Source organism: Pristiophorus japonicus, chromosome 1, assembly GCF_044704955.1.
Source record: "Pristiophorus japonicus isolate sPriJap1 chromosome 1, sPriJap1.hap1, whole genome shotgun sequence".
In the NCBI taxonomy this organism is placed as follows: domain Eukaryota; kingdom Metazoa; phylum Chordata; class Chondrichthyes; family Pristiophoridae; genus Pristiophorus; species Pristiophorus japonicus.
In genome coordinates this window covers 25,112,810-25,136,729 of record NC_091977.1, presented here as the reverse complement: position 1 = coordinate 25,136,729, position 23,920 = coordinate 25,112,810, and the positions used below count along the sequence as shown (strand labels likewise).

At 46.9% G+C, this 23,920-nt stretch overlaps 1 protein-coding gene across 1 annotated transcript in view; it reads right to left on the bottom strand.

Moving 5' to 3' along the window:
• galntl6 (polypeptide N-acetylgalactosaminyltransferase like 6) overlaps nt 1–23,920 on the bottom strand; it is a 1,584,079-nt gene that overhangs the window by 969,473 nt on the left and 590,686 nt on the right. The window contains exon 3 of the mRNA XM_070895622.1: nt 15,879–16,017. Coding sequence (XP_070751723.1) covers nt 15,879–16,017 — 139 coding nt within the window. The remainder of the gene's footprint in view (nt 1–15,878; nt 16,018–23,920) is intronic.

Genomic DNA, 23,920 nt, shown 5'->3' with positions numbered 1-23,920 from the left:
CTTCTGCCCACCAGCCACCCAAACCACTCAAGGACATGGCTAGATGGCTCAAACGTTTGAGCAGAGGGGAGGTTCAGGAGTGCAAAGCACCCTGGGCAGTGTTAATTCCAGGTTACATAAAGGGGGGAAAATTGCGGTCGGAGGCTCCCTTCGTACAAACACCTCCGACCCCGAAAAAAATCTACGAAAGTACCTGGTGGTCCCGGAGGAACGTGGGATCCCGGTCGGAGGCCGAGATTCGCTGCGCAGCGCATGGGAAGATGTCTTTCACGTACATACAGACGTACATGCTGGAGTCATCATCTGGACCACCAATCACTATGGGAGCTCTGTTTGTGCGAGGTCCCATTACTATCAATGAGAAAAAAAAAACTAAAATACCGAAACACAGCATAATAAATAAATAAAGCACCTCACATATTTTAAATTAATTCAAGTTAAAATGTAATTAAATGTTTTAGAAAAAAAATTGGGGGGAATTTTTTTTAACATGTTTTAATAGTGTTAAAAATAAACTTACCTTAATGGACAGGATTTTTGATATAAAAACGAGTGCTTAAACTTAATATTTATATGTTTTAAAACTCTTATGCTGGTTAAAGTAAGCTTTGTGCCTGCTTTTACCAGGCATAAAAGTTTGAAAGACATTCACTGGGCATGAGTTGGGCAAATTTCAAGAGGAATCTTGACAGATCGGAAAAGCTCATTTTCGCGCCCCGAAAACCGGCTTTTGCGAGGCCTCGCCGGTTCCATGCGCTCTTCGCACGGACCCGGCGAGGCTGGAACTGTCGGCCCATAATTTCAATGTGCGGTCGCTGCAGTCATCATACTGGAGCTTCTTTCTGGTGTCCGCCGTGGGCGGCACTCTCGCCTCTGAGTCAGAGATTGTGGGTTCAAAGTCCCACTCCAGATACTTGAGCACGTAATCCACACTGACACTCCAGTGCAGAGCTGAGGGGGTGCTGCACTGTCGGAGGTGCCGTCTTGCAGATGAGATGTAAAACCGAGTCTCCCGTCTGCCCTCTCAGAGGCGGTCACAAAAGATCCCATGGCACTATTTCGAGATCAGGGTAAGTTCTTCTCGGTGTCCTGGCCAATATTAAACCCTCAACCAACATCGCTAAAACAGATTGGGCCCGAAATTCACCGCCCCGGAAGGGATTGGGCGGCAGATTGAAAAAAATCGATGATTTTCCCTCCCCGAGCTATATTCAGCTCGGGGGTGGCGGGGGGGGGGGGGGCTTTGAGCGGTGTGCACTTCCGGCGGAAATGGCGCAGTAAAGGAGGGTTTCCAGCAGTGAGCTCTGCAGCGTGCGGGCCGCTAGAAAGCGGCAAAGATAGAGATTTTCAGCTGCAAAAAGGTCAGCCTTTTCCCAGCAGTGCCCCCGTGAGGTATTCGAGTCAGTACTCGAACGGGACACCGCTGGAGTGTTGCCGCAATCGGGGCCCTTCGGTAGCAAATTAATTTTAGTGTTTTTATTTCAGATTCCAGCATCCACTGTATTTATCTTTTCAGTTTTATTAATTATTAATGTTATTATGTCAGATTACATCACCCGCTCTATTTATCTTTTCATATAGTTTTATTAATTGTTTTGGCTCCATTCAACCTGCTGAGTGCTGCTCAGAGATTTGCACATACTTTTGTACAACTTTCAGGTCTGACTCTTTAGTGGAGACCTGTGGGCTGCAGAGACCTGTTTGGCAGGGTTCACCCTGAGGATGGCAGGAGTGTTGGGCGGGCGACACCTGGTACAGCTGGTCAGAAGCAGGGCGGCACGCAGGAGAAGGCGTCGCAGACAGGCAGCGGGCAAGGGAGAGCAGCAGCCATGATTCGTTCATTCTGCGCCAAACCAGTGTGCCCACCATCTTGACCGGCCCGAATCAGGATTGGGGTTGGCTGCTTGGGGACAAGGGATATCCCCTGCCCACTTGGCTGCTCACTCCACTGCGGAACCCCAGGACAGTGCCAGAGCATGCATACAATGACGCTCATTGTGCTACCAGGTGCATCATCGATCAATGCAGAGGCATCCTAAAGCAGAGGTTCCGGTGCCTGGACCATTCTGGTGGCACCTTGCAGTACTCTCCTCAATGGGTCTCCATCATTTTCGTGGTCTGCTGCATGCTGCACAACCTGGCCATCATGACGGGACAGCCGCTGGAGTTCGAGCCAGCAGTACCACCTGAGGAGGAGGAGGATCTCCGTCACCCCAGAGCTAGGAGGCGTCGTCCCATCGGCAATCTGGCAGACTGGCCAGCACCCTCCTGGGAGCCCATTCAGGGCCTTGCTGCAAACCCTGGCCGCAGCTGACTCATTAGAAACCCTTACCTGCATGCTGAGTTTCTCAGTGGTGATAACGCTCAAATTAAGACAGCCACACCACTGTAAAAAAACACTTAGGAAGGGATCATTAGCGCTGGAACCCATTTGTTCACTTTTGGAGCTGAATATGGGGTGGCTCAGCCACGAAAACATTTCGGTGCTAATGGCCACAAAAAGGTGGGGGGAGCACCAGCTTTCTAGCAGTACTGAAGCTCGGTCACCCATTATCCAGTCACTACCTCGTTGCAGTTTGTGGGAGCTTGCTGTGAGAAAATTGGCTGCTGTGTTTCCCATATTACACCAGTGACTACACTTAAAAAATATTTAATTGGCTGAGAGCTCTTTGGGACTTCGCGAGGACATGAAAAGTGCTATAGAAATGTAAGTCTTTCTTTCTTTGCTGTTGACAAGTGCAAATATTAAAAGATAGGAACACAGAGATGGACAGTTATCAGAAAAGACCGGTACAGTGCATTTGGCTAGAACCAGTCAATCCAGGGACGAGGTTCAGAGCGAGAAGCTGAAAATCAATGAGTGAATAGCCCAATAGCCAACCACCATGTTCTGCCACCAGCCTCAAGACGCATCAGCAATGCATCTGCAAAGTGTTTGGGGGAGAGACATGCATTCTCGTGATTGTCAGTCAGTACGGTAGCCTGAAGAAAAGAGTGTTTGAAGACCAAGCCCTCAAAACTGCCACCAAGCTCATGGTCTACAGGGCTGTAGTAATACCTACCCTCCTGTATGGCTCAGAGATGTGGACCATGTACAGAAGACACCTCAAATCGCTGGAGCAATACCACCAGCGTTGTCTCCGCAAGATCCTATAAATCCCCTGGGAGGACAGACACACAAACATTAGCGTCCTTGTCCAGGACATCCCCAGCATTGAAGCACTGACCACACTTGATCAGCTTCGCTGGGCAGGCCATACTGTTCGCATGCCAGACACGAGACTCCCAAAGCAAGCGCTCATCCACGGCAAACGAGCCAAAGGCTGGCAGAGGAAACATTACAAGGACACCCTCAAAGCCTCCCTGATGAAGTGCGATGTCCCCACTGACACTTGGGAGTCCCTGGCCATAGACCGCCCGAAGTGGAGGAAGTACATCCATGAGGGTGCTGAGCTCCTCGAGTATCGTCGCCAAGAGCATGCAGAAATCAAGCGCAGGCAGCGGAAAGAGCATGTGGCAAACCAGTCCCACCCACCCTTTCCCTCAACGACCAACTATCCTACCTGTGACAGAGACTGTGGTTCTCATATTGGACTGTACAGCCACCTAAGGACTTGTGCTAAGAGTGGAAGCAAATCTTCCTCGTGGATAAAGAACTGGTTGGCAGAGAGTCGGGATAAACGGGTCCTTTTCAGAATGGCAGGCACTTACTAGTGCGGTGCTGCAGGGCTCAGTGCTGGGACCGCAGCTACTTACAATGTACATTAATGATTTAGATGAAGGAATTGAGTGTTATATGTCCAAGTTGGCAGATGACACTAAGCTGGGTAGCGGTGTGAGCTGTGAGGAGGACGCTAAGAGGCTGCAGGGTGACTTGGACAGGTTAGGTGAGTGGGCAAACGCATGGCAGATGTAGTATAATGTAGATAAATGTGATGTTATTCACTTTGATGGCAAAAACACGAAGGCAGAATATTATCTGAATGGCGGCAGATTAGGAAAAGGGGAGGTGCAACGAGACCTGGGTGTCATGGTACATCAGTCATTGAAAGTTGACATGCAGGTACAGCAGGCGGTGAAGAAGGCAAATGGTATGTTGGCCTTCATAGCTAGAGGATTTGAGTATAGGAGCAGGGAGGTATTACTGTAGTTGTACAGGGCCTTAGTGAGGCCTCACCTGGAGTATTGTGTTCAGTTTTGGTCTCCTAATCTGAGGAAGGATGTTCTTGCTATTGAGGGAGTGCAGCGAAGGTTCACCAGACTGATTCCCGGGATGGCAAGATTGACATATGAGGAGAGATTGGATCGACTGGACCTGTATTCACTGGAGTTTAGAAGGATGAGAAGGGATCTCATAGAAACATATAAAATTCTGACGGAACTGGACAGGTTAGATGCAGGAAGAATGTTCCCGATGTGGGGAAGTCCAGAACCAGGGGACATAGTCTAAGGATAAAGGATAAGCCATTTACGACTGAGATGAGGAGAAACTTCTTCACTCAGAGAGTTGTGAACCTGTGGAATTCTCTATCGCAGAGAGTTGTTGATGCCAGTTCATTGGATATATTCAAGAGGGCCTTACAGCTAAAGGGATCAAGGGGTCTGGAGAGAAAGCAGGAAAGGGGTACTGAGGTGAATGATCAGCCATAATTTTATTGAATGGTGGTGCAGACTCAAAGGGCCGAATGGCCTACTCCTGCACCTAGTTTCTATGTTTGTATGTTTCTATTCCGAGGGACTGCCGATGATGATGATGATGATAGGGGTTATGTTCCTGGACCAATAATCCAGAGGCCTGAATGAATGATCCGGGGACATGAGTTCAAATCTCAACACGGCAGCTGGGGAATTTAATTTCAATTGCATAAATCTGGAATTAAAAAGATAATATCACTGATGGAGACCATGAACCATCCAGATTGTCGTGAAAACCCATTTGGTGCTTTTGGGAAGGAAATCTGCCCTCTTTACCTGGTCTGCAGAACCACAGCAATGCGGCTGACTCTGAACTGTCCACTGAAATGCCAACATGTTCAAAGAAGGCAGCTCACCACCCCTTCTCGAGGGAAATTAGAGATGATCTACCTTTGCTGGCGACGCCCATATCAGTGCATGAATTAAAAAAAATATATTGGCCCTGAAATTCCGATGTCCCTACAGACCCGGGAAGGCATCGGAAAGGCCGGATTCCAGCGCGCAATGCGCATGCGCTGGAAACCGACATTTCCGACCTGTCAAGTTTGTGGTCTTGGGACCACATCTCAGGAGCGAGGACACTTGCGGGGTAAGATTTCCCATATTTACGAATATCTTGTCCTGCAAATGTCCTTTAAAATCCTACGCCTGAAAAAGCAGGTTTATAGCCTACTTTTACAGGCGCAAGTGCTTAAAAATAGACATACAAATAAAAAATAAAGTTATAAAAGCACTTTTGATGTTTAAAAACCCTCCCCACTACGGTAAGTTTATTTTAAGTTTTAATAACATTTTTTTTTTCAAAAGTCGGAAAACTTTTTTTTTATAACAACTTTAATTTAAGTGCATTAATTGTGTACTTTATTTTCTAATTTTTATTGGTTTTTAAATGTTTGTGGGGGTTTCTCATTCATACCAATAGGAGTTCAGTACCGGAACTCCTATTGGTATGAATGAGAAACTATACTGTACCTGATTGGCTGCTGTCATTAGATCCCGGCCTGCGCACGTGCCCACGTGCACGACTGCGCGCGCAGTCACCTCTGGGCCTCAGGCTCGGAAGTTTGGACAGTCGCAGCAGCAGCAGGTAAGTGCGTACCTTTTTTGCTTTTTTTAGGTCGTTTCCCCGCGGGGAGAGGTCGAACGGAATTTCAGGGCCATTGCTCTCTGCGTAACATAAGAATTAGGAACAGGAGTCGGCCGTACGACCCCTTGAGCCTGCTCCAACATTCAATATCATTGCCGACCTTCGACCTGAACTCCAATTTCCCACCTGATCCCCAAATCCCTCGAGTCCAAAAAGCTATCTATACGCAGCATCCACAGCCCCTTGGGGTAGAGAATTCCAATGAGATGCCACAATCCTGACACTCACGCAATCAGTGGCACTCACTCAAACTATTATTTAACAGAACCAATTCCCCATCTGATAGTTCAAGATGATCAAGAGGCTGACGAATTTCCTTACTATTGGACACTTCAGAAATCCGACTTTGATTTCCTTTTTTCACCCCAGGATGTTGTTTCACACAAAAGCAGACGAAATCAGTTGTGAATAAATACATGTTATTTTGCGAACAGGTCAACACCAAAGCAGAATGCTTGCAATCAGAGAACTTTGAGTTCAATCCGAACGAAACAAGTGTGACAGGAACAAATGCCGGGAAAATAATCAACGCTTGCAATTGTCCTCGTAAAGCTTGAGGCTAAAAGGCCACTGGATTACGGCGTGAGCTGCATCTACATTCTCTCCTCCCCCCCCCGCCCACAGAACCTGGTTCAGATATCTGCGTGCAATGCAGGTGAATGAAGATGCATTCTCCAGCTCCACAGCAACCACAGGTAATGGAGGATAAAAGTCGGGAAGTCTTGCTGCAACTATACATCATCATCAAGGCGGTCCCTCGAACGAGGATGACTTGCTTCCACGCCAAAAGGGATGAGTTCACAGATGTTTCAATGAAGGACCCGATATTCCAGTCCTGAACTCCAGGGGTGGAAGATGCCTGTGTGTGGATTTTCTGACCACACCTAGAGTGCTGCTTATGGGCTCCTTATTTAAGGAGGGATTTACTTGCATTGGACGCAGTTCAGAGAAGGTTCACCGGGTTGATTCCTGGGATGAAGGGTTTGTCTTATGAGGAAAGGTTGAGCAGGTCGGGACTATACTCACTGGAGTTTAGAAGAATGAGAGGTGATCTTACTGAAACATATAAGATTCTGAGGGGGCTTAACACGGTAAATGCTGAGAGGATGTTTCCCTCGTGGAGGAATCGACGGGGCATAGTTTCAGAATAATGGGTCACCCATTTAAGATGGAGTTGAGGAGGAATTTCTTCTCTCAGAGGGTCGTGAATCTTTGGAATTCTCTACCCCGGAAAGCTGGGTCATTGAATATATTCAAGGCTGAGATAGACAGACTTTTGAACTATAGGGGAGCCAACAGTTATGGGGAACAGGCACGAAAGTGGAATTGAAGCAAAGATCAAATCATCCATGATCTTATTGAATGGTGGAGCAGACTTGAAGGCCGTATGGCCTACCACTGCTCCCATTTCTTATCTTCTAACAGCAACTTGTATTTATATAGTGCCTTTAACATAGTAAAACATGCCAAAGCACTTCACACGAGCGCTATCAAACAAAATTTGACACCGAGCCCCATAATGAGATATTAGGGCATATGAGACAGGTTTTAAGGAGCATATTAAAGGAGGAAAGAGAGGTGCAGAGGCAGAGCGGTTTAGGCAGGCAATTTCAGAGCATAGGGCCATGGCAGCTGAAGGCACGGCCACCAATGGTGGAGTGAGTTAAATTATTGATGAGCAGGAAGCTAGAATTTGAGGAGAGCAGGGATCTGAGAGAGGTTGTGGAGCTGGAGGAGGTTACAGTGATATGGAGGGGTGAGGTCATGGAGGTTATTTGAAAGAAAGGATGAGAATTTTAAAATCAAGGCTTGGAGCCAGGAGTGATGGGTAAACGGGACTTGGTGCGAGTTAGGATACAGGGAGCAGAGTTTTGGATGAGTTTATGTTTATGGAGAAACAAAATACCACGTATGCTGGAAATCTGAAACAAAAACAGAAAATGCTGAAAATAATCAGCAGGTCAGGCAGCATCTATGGAGAGAGAAACAGAATTAACATTTCAAGTCAATAGCCTTTCACCAGAACTGAAAAAAGTTAGAGACATAACAGATTTTAAGCAAGTACAGAGGTAGGGAAAGGGGGAGGGGAAGAAAGAACAAAAGGGAAGGTCTGTGATAGGGTGGAAGGCAGGAGAGGTTAAATGACAAAAGGGATGATGGTGCAAGATGAAAGGAGATGGTAATGGGACAAGTAAAGGAATAAATGATGGGTCTAGAGAGGGCAAGAATCATCTGCAACGGCTGATGAAAAATGGAAGCCGATCTAAAATTGTTGAACTCGATGCTGAGTCCAGAAGGCTGTAAGATGCCTAAACGAACGATGAGATGCTGTTCCTCGAGCTTACATTGAGCTTCATTGGAACAGTGTAGGAGACCAAGGACAGCGAGGTCAGTGTGGGAGTGGAGCGGAGATTTAAAGTGACAGGCAACCGGAAGCTCGGGGTCACACTTACGGACTGAACAGAGGAACTCCGCAAAGCGATCACCCAATCTACGCTTGGTCTCCCCAATGTCGAGGAGACCACATCGTGAGCAGCGAATACAGTATACTACATTGAAAGAAGTACAAGTTAATTGCTGGAAGGAGTATTTGGGGCCCTGGATATGGAAAGGAAGGAGGTAAAAGGGCAGGTGTTGCATCTCCTGCGCTTGTACGGGAAGGTGCCGTGGGAAGGGGAGGGGGTGCTGGGAGTGATTGAGGAGTCGACCAGGGTGTCGCGGAGGGAATCGTCCCTCGGAATGCTGAAAAGTTTCTTTCACAGACCTTCCATTTTGTCCTCTCTGCAGATGCTGCCTGACCCGCTGAGCATTTCTAGCATTTTCTGTGTTTGTTTTAAATTTCTGGAGGGTGGAAGATGGGAGGCCGGCCAGGAGGGAGTTGGCATAGTCAAGTCTAGAGCTAACAAAGGCATGGATGAGGGTTTCAGCAGGAGATGAGTGGAGGCAGGGATGGAGTCGGGCGATGTTACGGAGGTGTAAATGGGCGGTCTGAGGGATGATGCGGATATGTGGCCGGAAGCTCATCTCGAGGTCCAATACAACAAGGTTCCAAACAGCCTTCTTTGGCCATAAGGAGCTTTGGGACTCCCTGAGGATGTGAAAGGTGCTATGTAAATGCAAGTTCTTTCTTTCTACTTTAAAAAATGTTGTCATGGCCTCTGCTTCAAGCATTAACTCAGGCAGTGCATTCCACAGCCTCACAAATCTCTTTGTTTCAAAAAAAGTTCATGACGGCCAGAAATTTCCCCCAAACACCAGCCAGATGAATGACCAGGCAATCTGGTGGTATTGGATGAGGGAGTAACATTGGCCAGGACAGCAGGAGAATTGCAGCTCTTCATCAAACAGCTCTAATGCCTAGCCGAACAAGCAGGTGTGACATCAGTAGGATGAACCATCGGTAGCAATACTCGGCTGGCGTGGTCTTCGATAACTAAATTGCCCATTGTGGAACTGTAGCTGGTTCTGGTGAGGCATTGCACCATTCCATCTATTATCTTTCTTTTATTGTGCACATCGTTCAGAGGAACATAGGAACAGGAGTAGACCATTCAACCCCTCGAGCCTGTTCCACTATTCAATTAGATCGTGGCTGGTTTGTATCATAACTCCATCCACCTGCCTTGGTTCTGTAACCCTTAATACCCTTGCCTAACGAAAATCTATCAACCTCAGTTTTCAATTGACCCCCTCAACCTCAACAGCTTTTTTTGTGGAGAGTTTTATAGGTTTCCACTGCCCTTTTTGTAAAGAAGTGTTTCTTGACAACACCCCTTGGACAGCCTGCTATAATTTTAAGATTAAGCCCCCTTGTTCTGGACTCCCCCCACCCCCCTAACCACCACCACAAGCAGTAGTTTCTCTATATCTACCCCATCATTTCCTTTAAACATTTCAAACTCTCAATTACTTCACCCCTTAATTTGCTATGTAAAAGATGGATGTAAAAGATCCCTTGGCACTATTTCTGAGCAGGGGAGTTATCCCCGGTGTCCTTGCCAATATTTATCCCTCAATCAACATCACAAAAACAGTTTATCTGGTCATTATCACATTAATGTTAGTGGGAGCTTTCTGTGCGCAAGTTGGCTGCCGCGTTTCCCACATTACAACAGTGACTATACTCCAAAAGTACTTAATTGGCTGCAAAGCACTTTGAGACGCCCGGTGGTCATGAAAGGCACTATATAAATGCAAGTCTTTCTTTCTTTCTTTCTTCCTATACTCAAGGAATTACAAACCTCGTGTATGCAACCTGTGCTCACAATTTAGCCCCTTTAGAAACATAGAAACATAGAAAATAGGTGCAGGACTAGGCCATTCGGCCCATCGAGCCTGCACCACCATTCAATAAGATCATGGCTGATCATTCACCTCAGTACCCCTTTCCTGTTTTCTCTCCGGTACCATTTGAATTTGATTGCCTGAGGCGTGTAAGTGTCAAATCTCCAGCAGATGGCCTCTGAAATCTTACCTTGCAAATAATTTGTCAAGTTTAAACATTCCACCACTACACGGAGGTGGAAAGAAATTGCATCTGCACAGGTATAACAAGGAGAGATAAATGAACACCTTGTAAGTCTGAAGAGGGAGCTGTTATTTGCTGAGGCAGGCAGCGGAAACTCAGCGAGCATAGTCTAAGCCGTGAGTTCAGAGGGAAAAAAAAATGCTGAAAAAAAATCCTGATTAAGGTGTATAAAATTATGAGGGGGTCCAGATATAGTGGATAGAAAGGGCCTGTTTCCCTTAGCAGAGGGGTCAACAACCAGGGGACATAAATTTAAAGTCATTGGTCGGAGGTTTAGAGGGGATTTGAGGGGAAATTTCTTCACACAGAGTGTGGTCTGGAACTCACTGTCTGAAAGGGTGGTAGAGGCAGAAACTCTCACCACATTTAAAAAGTACTTGGATGTGCACTTGAAGTGCTGTAACCTGCAGGGTTACGGACCAAGAGCTGGAAAGTGTTGATGAGGCTGGATAGTCTCTTTGTCGGCCGGCGCGGACACGATGGGCCGAAATGGCCTCCTTCAATGCTGTAAATGTCTACGATTCTATCATTCCATGAGATGAATCACAAATTTAAAAAGAATTTCTGCCATAAAATATTGCACCATTAAGGGAAAACAGGCGCCCTTATCTTTTGAGAGGTCTGATTTTCTCGCTTGTCAGTGCTACCTTGTTAAGTGGTATCTCCACCGAGACCTTTTTTTTCCACTTCCTCTCTTGCTGGGAATACAATGCCCCCTTGTCATCAGGCAAGTGACAACTGCAGCTTTGGAAAATACTGACAACGAGCCTGAGCAACAATTTACATAGTAATTGTCTTTCAGTGTCAGGGTATTCAATTTACTGCCCTGGTTTCAGTCAGACGCCATTCTCCGCTCGAATGTAGCCTTGTCTTTGTGGCTCGATAAAGCAGTGATAACTCGTCATTTTTTGCTGCGGCTTTTGACAGCTTTGTAAAATTAGCCGAGAGAGAGAAAAAAAATATAACTTCTTCTGCGCTTCACAGGGGAGGTGATCAATTATTAGCCCGAATGCTGACTCCATGCTGAAGTCTGTAGCACAACCTTCACATTATCATTTTACGATCACCAGCGTCAGTGCTCAGGAATGAAATGAGAATTACATTGGAACCAAATGTGTGCTGTAAAACCTTACACAGGACGGGAGATAGGACTTCTGACAGGCTCTCAGTTGAGTAAAGCAATACACAGAATTACATAGAATTTACAACACAGAAAAAGGCCGTTCAGCCCATCTGGTCCTTGCCGATGTTTATGCTCCTTCCACCCTACTTCATCTTACACTATCGGGATAACCTTCTATTCCTTTCTCCCTCATGTGTTTATCTAGCTTCCCCTTAAATGCATCTGTGCTATTTGCCTCAACCACTCCCTGTGGTAGAGAGTTCCACATTCTCACCACTCTCTGGGTAAAGAGGTTTCTCCTGAATTCTTCATTGTATGTATTATTGACTATCTAATATTTACGTCCCCTAGTTTTGGAAACATCTTCTCTATGTCTACCCTATCAAACACCTTCATAATTATAAAGAAAATGTGGACATAAGGAAGTTGCAATGGACAAAGTTACATTGAGTTACATCGAGCCTACAGCACAGAAACAATCCATTCGGCCCAACTGCTCCGTGCCGGCATTTATGCTCCACACGAGTCTCCTCCCTACCCGACCTCATCTCACCCCATCAGCACATCCTTCTATTCATAAGATCATAAGAAATAGGAGCAGGAGTAAGCCATACGGCCCCTCGAGCCTGCTCCACCATTTAATAAGATCATGGCTGATCTGATCATGGACTCAGCTCCACTTCCCTGCCCGTTCATGTGTGTTTCTAGCTTCTCCTTAAATGCATCTAGGCTAGTCATCTCAACCACTCCTTGTATAAGCGAGTTCCACATTCTAACCACTCTCTGGATGAAAAGGTTTCTCCTGAATACTTCATTGTATTTATTAGTGACTGTTCTTCTGTGTGTTTGGTACAATAGGAAAACTTCTTGACGTGCCCCTGCTAGGTTCAAATTGCGACTCATCGAGCCATCTCTTGCTCCAAGTCATTTTTCTAAGGGCCAGCGAACCCTCTTTATCTCCCTCAGTTATCGCATCATGTGCAAGCCTTTACAATCCAAACTTGACATCCCTCAACACTTTTACTCTGTTGAACCTTAGTGGTGTCCCGCATCACAGGTTTGCCAACTTTGGTTGGATGTATTCTCTGGAGGTTTCATCACATGATCTCTTGACTCCACTGCACCACCCGTTCTAAAACAACCTTTTTCCCTGCCCCTATCTCCAATATTTTTAGAAGTAATAAACAAAAATGTTGAGAGAAAATGGGAAAGAAAACCATTGAGGGCGAAATTGCCCGTTTTTATAGCTCCGTTAGCGCCTCTGGGGTGCAACGAGGTTTTCGCCCGGAGGAGGGGTCGAGAGTGCCTCCGTGAAATTGCCCTGGAGATCTGGGGGGATGGGGGGGTGCGGGGGCGTTGTGTCGTTTGCGCCGCACCCCGCGATTTGCACCCCGGGCTGACGCGCGCACGACAATGACGTCACCCCCGCGCCGAACCCTTTGCGCCCCGCGGGGGAAATTGCCCCCATGGGTGGCAAGGATGGCACTGGCCGATGTCACTGGCAGCTTCGCGGGTGCCCCTTAAAGGGGAGGCCCTTTGCGTCATGGCCCGCCATATTTTTCTGTCGGTCGGCTTTTCTGTCGGCCCGACAGTGGCGAACCTCGCCTCGACTGGGCAGCCATCCTGCAGCCCGGCTCTCTGTTATGGCTTCTGGGCTGTTGGCTCGGTCGAGAGCATCCCTAGCGGCCCATGAATCTATGAGAATGAAAGTACCAGAACACAAATCAGAGAGGAGGAGTTTGCCAGTTTGCCAGAAAAATGACCAAAGATATTAGAAATATAATGTGCAGGAAGTGTGCTGAAGAGGAGAATAGAAATAAAATGCTTCCCTAATGATACAGGCAGTGAACAATTCTACATTGTAACATTTGACATCAGCCGCTGATGATATTACGGCAAAACAGAAGCCGAGAGCAAATCTCTTCCACACCTTTGCAATGAAATTGAAGTCAATCTTTGCTTTGTATCCTTGGGCTAAAGTCAATTATTTCCACCCACAACAAGGCCATACTTTTAGCCAATTCCACGAGCACGTCACTGGGCATTGGTTCTGTACATGCGACAGATAATAATGAAAACTATTCTTTATCCTGAGTGCTTTTCCAGTCAGTTGTATTAGAGGCTTGATCCCATGAGGGGTACAAAAACTTAATACATGAACCGTTGGAGCAGACAGCCAGTCCCCATGTTACAACAGCACTGCTGTATCAGAGTCTAGAAGTCAGTGAAAAAATAGACTGGTGGTTTCTTGGTAGTGTATTAGTAGAGTTATATTTTTAAAAGTACGAACTTAAAGCAATCAGAGTGGAAATGGTAGATTTGAAACATGGGGTTAATAAGTTGTGGGTGGAACGACATTAAGCTATAATGGGGCTGAATTTGGGGCCCCCACGGGCACGTATGAGGTTTGCACGCTCCTGCAGGCGCTCCGCAAGTTCCGGGTTCAGGCATGTACTGTGCATGTGCTAAAACCTCTTGACAGATCGCACGCATCTGCGGGAAAAGATCCTCCGCGGGCTATTTGCCCAACTTCTGTCCAGCAAATGCCCGTGAAATTCTTGTGCCTGGTAAAAGCAGGCTGGTTTTAAAAAATCTAAACATAAAAGTGCTTCATTCGTCCATTAAAAACCCTGTGCAACAAGGTACGTTTATTTTTAGCCGCGTTAAAACAGGTAAATTGTTTCTATCAACAAATTTAATTATTGTTTCAATATTTAATTATATTGTATTTTAATTAATTTTAAATATGATTTTTTTTAACTGTTATGTTAAATGTATTTTTTAAGTGATCCCCATAAGTGTGAATAGGGATTCCCTTCTTTGATTGGTTGGGTCGGCCCACGTGATCCCAGGGACGCTTGCAAACTGTCTGCGCCCCAGGATACGTGGGTCCCGATGCAGGCCTACGCATAGACGCCCGCGAGCGCAAGTCACCACACCTCCAGGACCACCAGGTAAGTTTGTAGATTTTTTTGCAGGTCAGAGGAACCCGCCCGTTCGAAGCCTCTGACCGCAAATTCGGTCCCAATAAGTTTGGGGTGATAGTGATGTTGGTGTGCGTTTCAGGTGATATGTTAAACCGGAATGAAGTCTCAGGTGATACAATGTTAAGCCAAAGTAAGTTCCGGGCGCTACTGATGCTGGAGTGATTTTGATTGGTTGGATCATATTGTGTGAAGTAACTGATGAGAAGAATCAATGCGGACAGTTGCAGAAAGAAGGAAGCAAGGCCGGCGAACTGAAACGAGGTTGTTTGAAGTTTGATAATTAAACAGCAGAATTTGTAGAGGAAACTACATGAAACAGCCCATTGTACAGCTGTTTTTGGGAGAGGGCGACAGCAGAACAAGAGGCCGCAGGAAAGGAACTTTCGATCTCTTCCCAGGATAAAGAATCTGATCGATTCTTTTGCTTTGAGTCATACTCGCTGGAGAAAAGTTACTGGCCCAGAAATAGCGGTCGGAAGATTCCTTTGGACGAACGCCTCTGACCCCCCAAAAAATCTGCGAAATTACCTGGTGGTCACGGAAGAACCTACAATTCTGGTCGGAGGTCTTCATTCGCTGCGCAGCGCACGGGAAGATAACTTCCCCGTCCGTACGGAAATGCCGGAGTCATGTGGGTCTGGACCACCAATCACTATGCAGTATTCCCATTGATAAAAATGGGAACACAGTTTGTACAAGTTCCCATTGCTATCAATGAGAAAGCCCTGCTAAGCGAAGAAATACAGCATAATAAATAAATAAAACACTTCACATATTTAAAATTAATTGAAATTAAATGTAATTAAATGTTTTGGAAAAAAATATATTTTTTGGAAAAAAGATTTATGTGTTTTAATAGGGTTAAAAATAAACTTATACTAATGGGCAGGCTTTTTAATATAAAAATGAATGATTAAATTTAATTTTCCTATGTTTTAAAAGTGTTGTTACATTGGTGAAAGTAAGCTATGCACCTGCTTTTACCAGGCGTAAGAGTTTGAAGGACATTTGCTGGTCATGAGTTGGGCAAATAGCCCAATCTCTGCCGCATGGATGTCCTTCTCCCGGGGATGCATAGATTCTGTCAGAAGAAATTGAGACAGATCGGAAAAGCTGGTTCTCGGCGCATGCGCATTGTGCCCCGAAAACCGGCTTTCACGAGGTCTTGCCGGGTCTGTCACTTCGTACCCACCTGGCGACACATCTATTTTTGGCTGACTAATTTTCTTTCCGGTACAAACTGTTGCTTTGTTTGTCAAATTTAATTCTTTAAAGTTAGAAAATAACTTCAGCATCTCGCTCGACTTCTTAGCCTTTTGTATTCTGAACAGTGGAGAAAAGTAACCTGACAGTGAGTAGCCGGGTCAAGCACCTCGGACGTTTGCTATTTGCACTTACTTTGGATGTCGAATGTCCGGCAGAGAGCGGTCCAGGGCAATGCTGTTGCTGACGTAAATGTTGAAACCGTTTTCCCTGTACGCTGAATCGGACTGATCCTCCTCCGCCAGCGGGTAAGGCTTCCCGTGCTCACCCTTTCCTGCAACAAAGATTGAGATCAGCAGTCTGCGCTCAACAAATCACTCTCGGGCCAAGGTTCCACCCGCGGTCTCTCCTGGCGGACGTGCTGGGATTGTGAGCCGGGGGAAATTAACGGACGTGGGACGAGCCGGCGGGGAAAATTAATGGACGTGGGACGAGCCGGCGGGGGAAATTAACGGATGTGGGATGTGCTGGCGGGGGAAATTAATGGACATGGGACGAGCCGGCGGGGGAAATTAACGGACGTGGGACGAGCCGGCGGGGGAAATTAACGGATGTGGGATGTGCTGGCGGGGGAAATTAATGGACATGGGACAAGCCGTCAGGGGAAATTAATAGACGTGGGACGTGCCGACGTGGGAAATTAACAGACGTGGGTCAAGCCGTAGGGGAAATTAATGGACGTGGGATGTGCTGGCGGGGGAAATTAATAGACATGGGACGAGCTAGCGGGGGGAATTAATAGACGTGGGACGAGCTAGCGGGGGGAATTAATAGACGTGGGACGAGCTAGCGGGGGGAATTAATAGACGTGGGACGAGCTAGCGGGGGGAATTAATAGACATGGGATGAACTAGCGGGGGAAATTAATAGACATGGGACGAGCTAGCGGGGGAAATTAATAGACATGGGATGAGCTGGCGGGGGGAATTAATAGACGTGGGACGAGCTAGCGGGGGGAATTAATAGACGTGGGACGAGCTAGCGGGGGGAATTAATAGACGTGGGACGAGCTAGCGGGGGGAATTAATAGACGTGGGACGAGCTAGCGGGGGGAATTAATAGACATGGGATGAGCTAGCGGGGGAAATTAATAGACATGGGACGAGCTAGCGGGGGAAATTAATAGACATGGGATGAGCTGGCGGGGGGAATTAATAGACGTGGGACGAGCTAGCGGGGGGAATTAATAGACGTGGGACGAGCTAGCGGGGGGAATTAATAGACGTGGGACGAGCTAGCGGGGGAAATTAATGGACATGGGACAAGCCGGCGGGGCCACCTTGGTTTACAATCCTGTCTCCCCTGTGGGTGCTGCTACCTTAAAGGGGGCCTGCGATTGCAGAATGAGCCCTCAGTAACAAATAACAACAACAACTGCATTTATGCAGCACCTTTAACACAGTAAAACATCCCGAGGCGCTTCACAGAAGCGTTATCAAACATTATTTTGACATTGAGTCACGTAAGGAGATTTTAGAACAGGTGACTAAAAACGTGATAAAGAGGTAGGTTTTAAGGAGCATCTTAAAGGAGGAGAGAGAATTAGTGAGGTGTAGTGGTTTAAGGAGGTAATTCCAGAGCTTAGGGCCCGGGCAGTTGAAGGCACGGCCGCCAATGGTGGAGCGATGAAAATACGGGATGCCCGAGAGGCAAGAATTGGAGGAGCGCAGAGATCTCAGAGGGTTGCAGAACTGGAGGAGGTTACAGAGCTCGGGAGAGGTGAGGCTTTGGAGGGAGTTGAAAGCCAGGATGAGAATTTTATAATCGAGGCGTTGCCGGACCGGGAGCTAACGTAGGTCAGCGAGCACAGGGGTGATGGGTGAGCGGGACTTGGTGTGAGTTGGGAGGTTTTAATACGTTCAAGTTTATGGAGGGTGGAACATGAGAGGCCAGCCAGGGGAGCATTGGAATAGTCAACAAAAGGTTATTATCTGTCAACAGGTCTCTACCTAGAGTTGTTAAGAATGCGGAATTGTCCTGGAGTCACGAGGAATTGAAGATTAACTTCCAGGACTCTGCTGCGAGCAAACTTGGGAGAAATAATCTTGGGGCATTCAGATTAAATGGTGCTTTTCCTCATTCGCTTTGAACACTTTCATTTATTAGTAATTAAATATATTGAAGGTTACCGACCGGGCGGGTTTGCCCTGGCGCTAAAACTGTCATAGTGACGTCATCCGGTGCGCAGCACTCCGTCACCGCCCCAGATGCAATATTCGGTCCCGCCCCCTGCAAGACACATTGTCACCTCGGCTGGCTAATTGTGGAGCACTCATTAAAGGCAGTGGTAATCAGGTTGGCAACAATTTATTCATGTCCCCATTCTGGTGCCTCTTGCTTTCTTTTGCCCCCTGCAATTGATCAGCCCTGCGCTCTCTTCGAGTGCAGTGGGGTAAAAAAGCCAAGTCACGATTAATCTAATTGGAAAACAAAGGGCTCGAAATTGCATAGCGCCCCGTTGGAGGGCAATAACTTTTCAGGGAGTGCAAAAGCATTGCCGGACAGTAAAGCTTTGATTCTGCCAGGAACTTCTGCTTTCGCGCTCCGAGAGAGAAATGGAGCGCCAACTCAAATGCTACCACTTCCCTTAGAGCGCTAAAGTGAGTGAGAGGGGTGGTATCGGCAGAGCGATGAGCAATGTTCGGGGCAGCGCTGCCGTCTTTACAGGCTCCTTCCCTCACTTAGAGTGAAGGGCCAATGCCAGGGTGAATGAATCCTCAGGCTGTGGCTGTTGGGCGACGGTACCTGTGATACGCACATAGCAGCCCCAAGCACTCGAAGAGAGCGCAGGGCTGAGCAATCGTGGGGGCAAAAGAAAGCAAGGGGCACCAGAATGGGGATATGAATACATTTTTGACAACCTGACCACCACTGCCTTTAATTAGCGCTCCACAAGCAGCCAGCCGAGGTGACAATGTGTCTTGCAGGGGGGCAGGACCGAATATTGCATCTGGGGCGGTAACGGGGTGCTGCACACCGGATGATGTCACGATGACAGTTTTAGCGCCAGGGCAAACCCGCCCGGTCGGTAACCCCTTAGCACCCTGTTACCACCCCTCAGTGGTGCTAACAGGAGGCACAGACCAGGCCACATTCTCCCCGAAAGTGTCTGCACCCTTTCCAACGGCTGTGGCAAGACCTGAAGGATGGATCAGTCATGGCATGTGGGGTGGGGTGGTTCGAGGCAGGAGGACATGTTTTCAAACCTCCAGGAATACACACAACCAGCATTGGCAACCCGATCACTACGCAAAACGTGGACCCGTCTTTTCCCTTCTCAGGGGCTGCTGGAGCCGAGTGGAATTTTCACTGCCTCCTGGTTTATACAGTGAATTCGTGTCCTGCCGTTAAGTTATTCGGATCGAATGGTCCATTTCTGAAACTCAGTGATGTTCTCAGAAGAATTGGCACTCTTTTGCGATAAGGGGCCAGGTGAAAGGTGAAAAGGAAACTGTGTTAAATTAGATGACTGATGTCATGGGCCTTGCCAACAAGGGTTGCCAACGTTGGCCAACTTTCACCTCCAAACGCCCCGTCCAGTCAAACAGCCCATCCCAAGGAGATGTTGGTCAGACGATTCAGTCTATGTATATTCCGCTCCGAACAACCTCCAATCCAGGCACGGCATTGCTCTGCAAAACAGCTCACAGTTCTACAAAAAGCAGCTCATTTCTTTTGTGCACCTTTTTTCGTATGATTCTTCCATCAGGGACTGCTTTAATTCTACCAAATCATACCCTTCCCCCAGGACCGAGCAACAGTCCCCATGTACCGTGATCTCTGTGGAGCTATTGCTCCTCAACCCCAAAGATACCCATCAACATATATCCATCCCACTCACTACCACAATATTGACAAGCTCCACAAACACTCACAGGATTGAAAATTAGGAACAAATTTACCAAAACTGGGAGAGTGCAAATTCACGCATCTAATTGTTCACACCCCTCACAATTCCGCGGACTCCACGCCTCCCGGTTTGATGAATGCTGGAGAGGACGTAGCCAGACATGTACAATTCTGCATGGCTTCTGGTTATGTCTCCCAATCCAACCATTTTGAATAGTGATATAGAATTCCCCTTCCATCAACACAGGCCATAGAATTTCACAGCCAATAAAGCAGTCGTTTAGTCCATCATGTCTGTGCTGGCTCCTTGCTAGAGCAATCCAACACAATTAAGCGGGTGAATGCGTCCAGCTGAAGTAGCACTGTAACATTACGACAGTTTTAGCAGCATTTCCAACTTGCTGTACAGTGTGATACATAAGACCAGCAGAATAAGAAATAGGAACAGGAGTAGGCCACCTGCCACCTCAAGCCTGCTCCGCCATTCAATAAGATCATGGCTGATCTGATCATGGACTCACTTCCCCGCCTGCTCCCCATAACCCCTTATCCCCTTATGGTTTAAGAAACTATCTATTTCTGTCTTAAATTTATTCAATGTGCCAGCTTCCACAGCTCTCTGAAGCAACAAATTCCACAGATTTGCAACCCTCTGAGAGAAGAAATTTCTCCTCATCTCTGTTTTAAATGGGCGGCTCCTTATTCTAAGATCATGCCCTCTAGTTCTAGTCTCCCCCATCAGTGGAAACATCCTCTCTGCATCCACCTTGTCAAGCCCCCTCATAATCTTATAAGTTTCGATAAGATCACCTCTCATTCTTCTGAATTCCAATGTGTAGAGGCCCAACCTACTCAACCTTTCCTCATAAGTCAACCCCCTCATCCCCGGAATCAACCCAGTGAACCTTCTCTGAACTGCCTCCAAAGCAAATATATCCTTTCATAAATATGGAAACCAAAACTGCGTGCAGTATTCCAGGTATGGCCTCAACAATACCCTGTATAGCTGTAGCAAGGCTTCCCTGCTTTTATATTCCATCCCCTTTGCAATAAAGGCCAAGATACCATTGGCCTTCCTGCTCATTTGCTGTACCTGCATACTATCCTTGTGTGTTTCATGCACAAGTACCCCCAGGTCCCGCTGTACTGCGGCACTTTGCAATCTTTCTCCATTTAAATAATAACTTGCTCTTTGATTTTTTTCTGCCAAAGTGCATGACCTCACACTTTAATAAGAACACAATGACACACATATAAGGGCATAAGAAATAGGAGCAGGTGTAGGCCATTTGGCCCCTCGAACCTGTTCCGCCATTTAATAAGATCATGGCTGATCTGATCATGGACTCAGCTCCCTGCTCGCTCCCCAGAACCCTGTACAGCCTTATCGCTCAAAAATCGAATAGTCGACCATACTTGCCCACTCTGTCATTGGGAGGGGGCACGGGCGGGGTGGGGGGGAAGGGGAAGGAGGAAGGATGGGTTCAGAAAGGAGGATTGCACACAAGGCAAGTGTCAGAGGTACAGAGTAGGTGGGAATGTCTATAAGGCTGGAGGAGATTTTGGAGGCAGGCTGGAGGGATATGTAGAGGAGGACGAGGATTTTATTGCATTGAAGCACATGGAGCCAATGTGTGTTACTGAGGAGAGGAGTGAAAAGCGAGTCCAATTTAGTGCAGATCAGGTTATTGGTGTCACGTTTCCTACACTTCAAAAGTACTTCATTGGCTGTAAAGCACTTTAGGGTGTCCTGAGGTCATGAAAAGCACTATATAAATGCAAGCCGTGCTTTCTTTTTTTTTGCACAATCCGACTCGTGTTGGGCACGGGCAAAATTATCATCTGCAGGGACCCTGTGAATTTCTCCTGGTCTCACTTTCTTTTCCTGTTTTTGGCTGTTGCACTTAAATTCTGATTGATTCTATGTACCAGTTAGTAATAAAATGCCCCTAAGGACATAAGCAAACACAGACTGCATGTCATGTATGGAAGGAATGAGCTGAACGTTCGACCCATCAAGTTAATTCCTTCGAAACACCGTGTGAAATCTGTCCTCTTGAAGATTCTACTTGTCAAAATTAACTTCAGGACATAGCAACACGCGGAAACGAAAAAAAAATACCATTTGGGTTTATCTGACCAACAGAATACCCTGTTCGTCACCTGCATCTATCCACTGCCTGTTCAATTTCCTCTTAAAATTACTGATGTTATCAGCCTCGATTCCCTCCCTAGGCAATCTATTCCAAACATTCACCAGCCTTTATGTGAAATTATTTGATCTGCCCATTCACCTTTGCCGCTGCTGAATTTCAACCCTTGCCGCCACCCCTTCCCCCACCCCGCCACCCTCACCCCCCCCGCCCACCGCCACCGCTGCAAGATCTTTTCCTGAGGAAACGTTCTGCCCAGTTTCTCACTGGTCCCTAAAGGCAAAGCACCAGAATATCTATCTCATCTTACAACTGTGGTTCGCACTTGGCTGGCGGAGGTTCTTGGTGTGACATTCCTGCAGTCCCGGCTGCTCAAAAAAAGCAATTACGCTCCACGGAACTTTCAAAATCAGGTCGAGAGGGCCCTGCCAGCTTTGGTGCATTATCTCCTTGAACTGACAATGTCGGAGCATTAGGAGCAGGAGTCAGCTATTTAGTCCCACGGGCTTGTTCCACCATTCAATTAGATCATGGCTGATCTGCACCTGAACTCCATCTGTCCGCCTTTGATTCATTCCCCTTGATACCCTTACCTAACAAAAATATCCATCTCCGTCTTGAAAGCTCCAATTTTCCCCCAGGATCCATTGCGTTTGTGGCTGAGATGGGGAAAAAAATGATCAACTAACTTCTTTTATCGAATCAGTTATTCTCCCTCTTTGAGCGATTTCATAGAGCAAGTGTCAATGTGGTTGACTCTTAACTGCCCTCTGAAACGGCCTCGCGAGCCACACAGTTGTCAAGAAGGCAGCTCACCACCACCTTCCAATATATGGCCTGCCTTGCCAATGATGTCACCCCCACTGACTGAATGTTACTAAAAACGAGGGACAAACTGTTTCCCCCGGGAAGTGGGTTGGTAATCAGTCGACCTCGGCTTTAATTATCGCCCCGCTGGCGGCCGGCCGCCCGGAACACGTCCCCCGAAGCCGTCGCTGTCATCGCCCACTGCAGCTTCAGGGGGCCATACCCAATTTAGGGTCCGGGGCGCTAATGGGGCGCTGCGCACGGTGATGACATCTGCAGAGCGAGGCGCTACGTGTTACCGCCGCCGCTGAGCTCCCACGGAATTTAGCAGGAGTCGTGAGCGGCGCCATGCCCGGTCGCAATCGTTAGCACCCCCGGGGGCGCTACAGGAAGTGCAAATAACCCGAATTTCTCCCCTTATTAGAGTTTCAGAGCTATGTCCAAATATACTTGTAAAAATAATTTTGTTCCAGTTTAATTAATTCAAAAATACATATTTGACACTGGGAGTAAAATATCACTCAAATATCTCACAAGCAAACTTAAATTCTTGATTTTATAACCTTAGCATCTACTTTGAAATAAAAGTTATATGTATTTACTACATTACTACCTGGGAATATATCCTGTGAACCTATTATCAGAGGTGGCTAATACAAAACTTCGTAACTTTTAAAACAGTCTAAACATTCTGGAGATAGAACTGCATTTAAAATGCAATGCCTAGATGTGCAATGTATTACTTATCTCAATATCTTAATATAGTCCTCGCTCGCTTCAATCATCCCTAACCTCTGCTTAGAGCAAAGGCCATAAATACACTGATATACTGCTAGCCATTGGTTATTATGAGAGGAGTCAGGGGTTACGAGAAGCGTTTGAAGAGGTTGATAAATACTCTTTAGCACTTAACCCTGTCAAATCGGTTAAATAGTCAGGAAGAATGATCCCTATCGATCTCTTGGGAGCACAGAAAGTCCTGCGAGATGGCAGAACATGCATCGGCTAAAGGTTCATTGAATTTATTAGCCAAGCCATCGGGAAAGGTAACAGCTGAAGCAGACGACAGCACTAAGGTGTCGCCATTGACCGCACTCCGGGGTGCCTGCCCATGGTCACAGGTTCGAACCTTTGTCTGATCGGCGGGCAGCCAAGACTCTTTGACCTGTGCTGCAGTGTATTGTATCAGATCCCTATCTCGATGTTAAGGTGCTTTTTATTTTCATATTTCTCGCCGTGAAATGCTTCAAATGCAGCGTACAATCAATGGACAGCGAAGTACTGTTCCAGAACAAGATAGAAAGACGCATTTCCAAAGCGCCTTTCACAACCTCGGGTCTTCTCAATGTGCTTTACAGCCAATGAAGT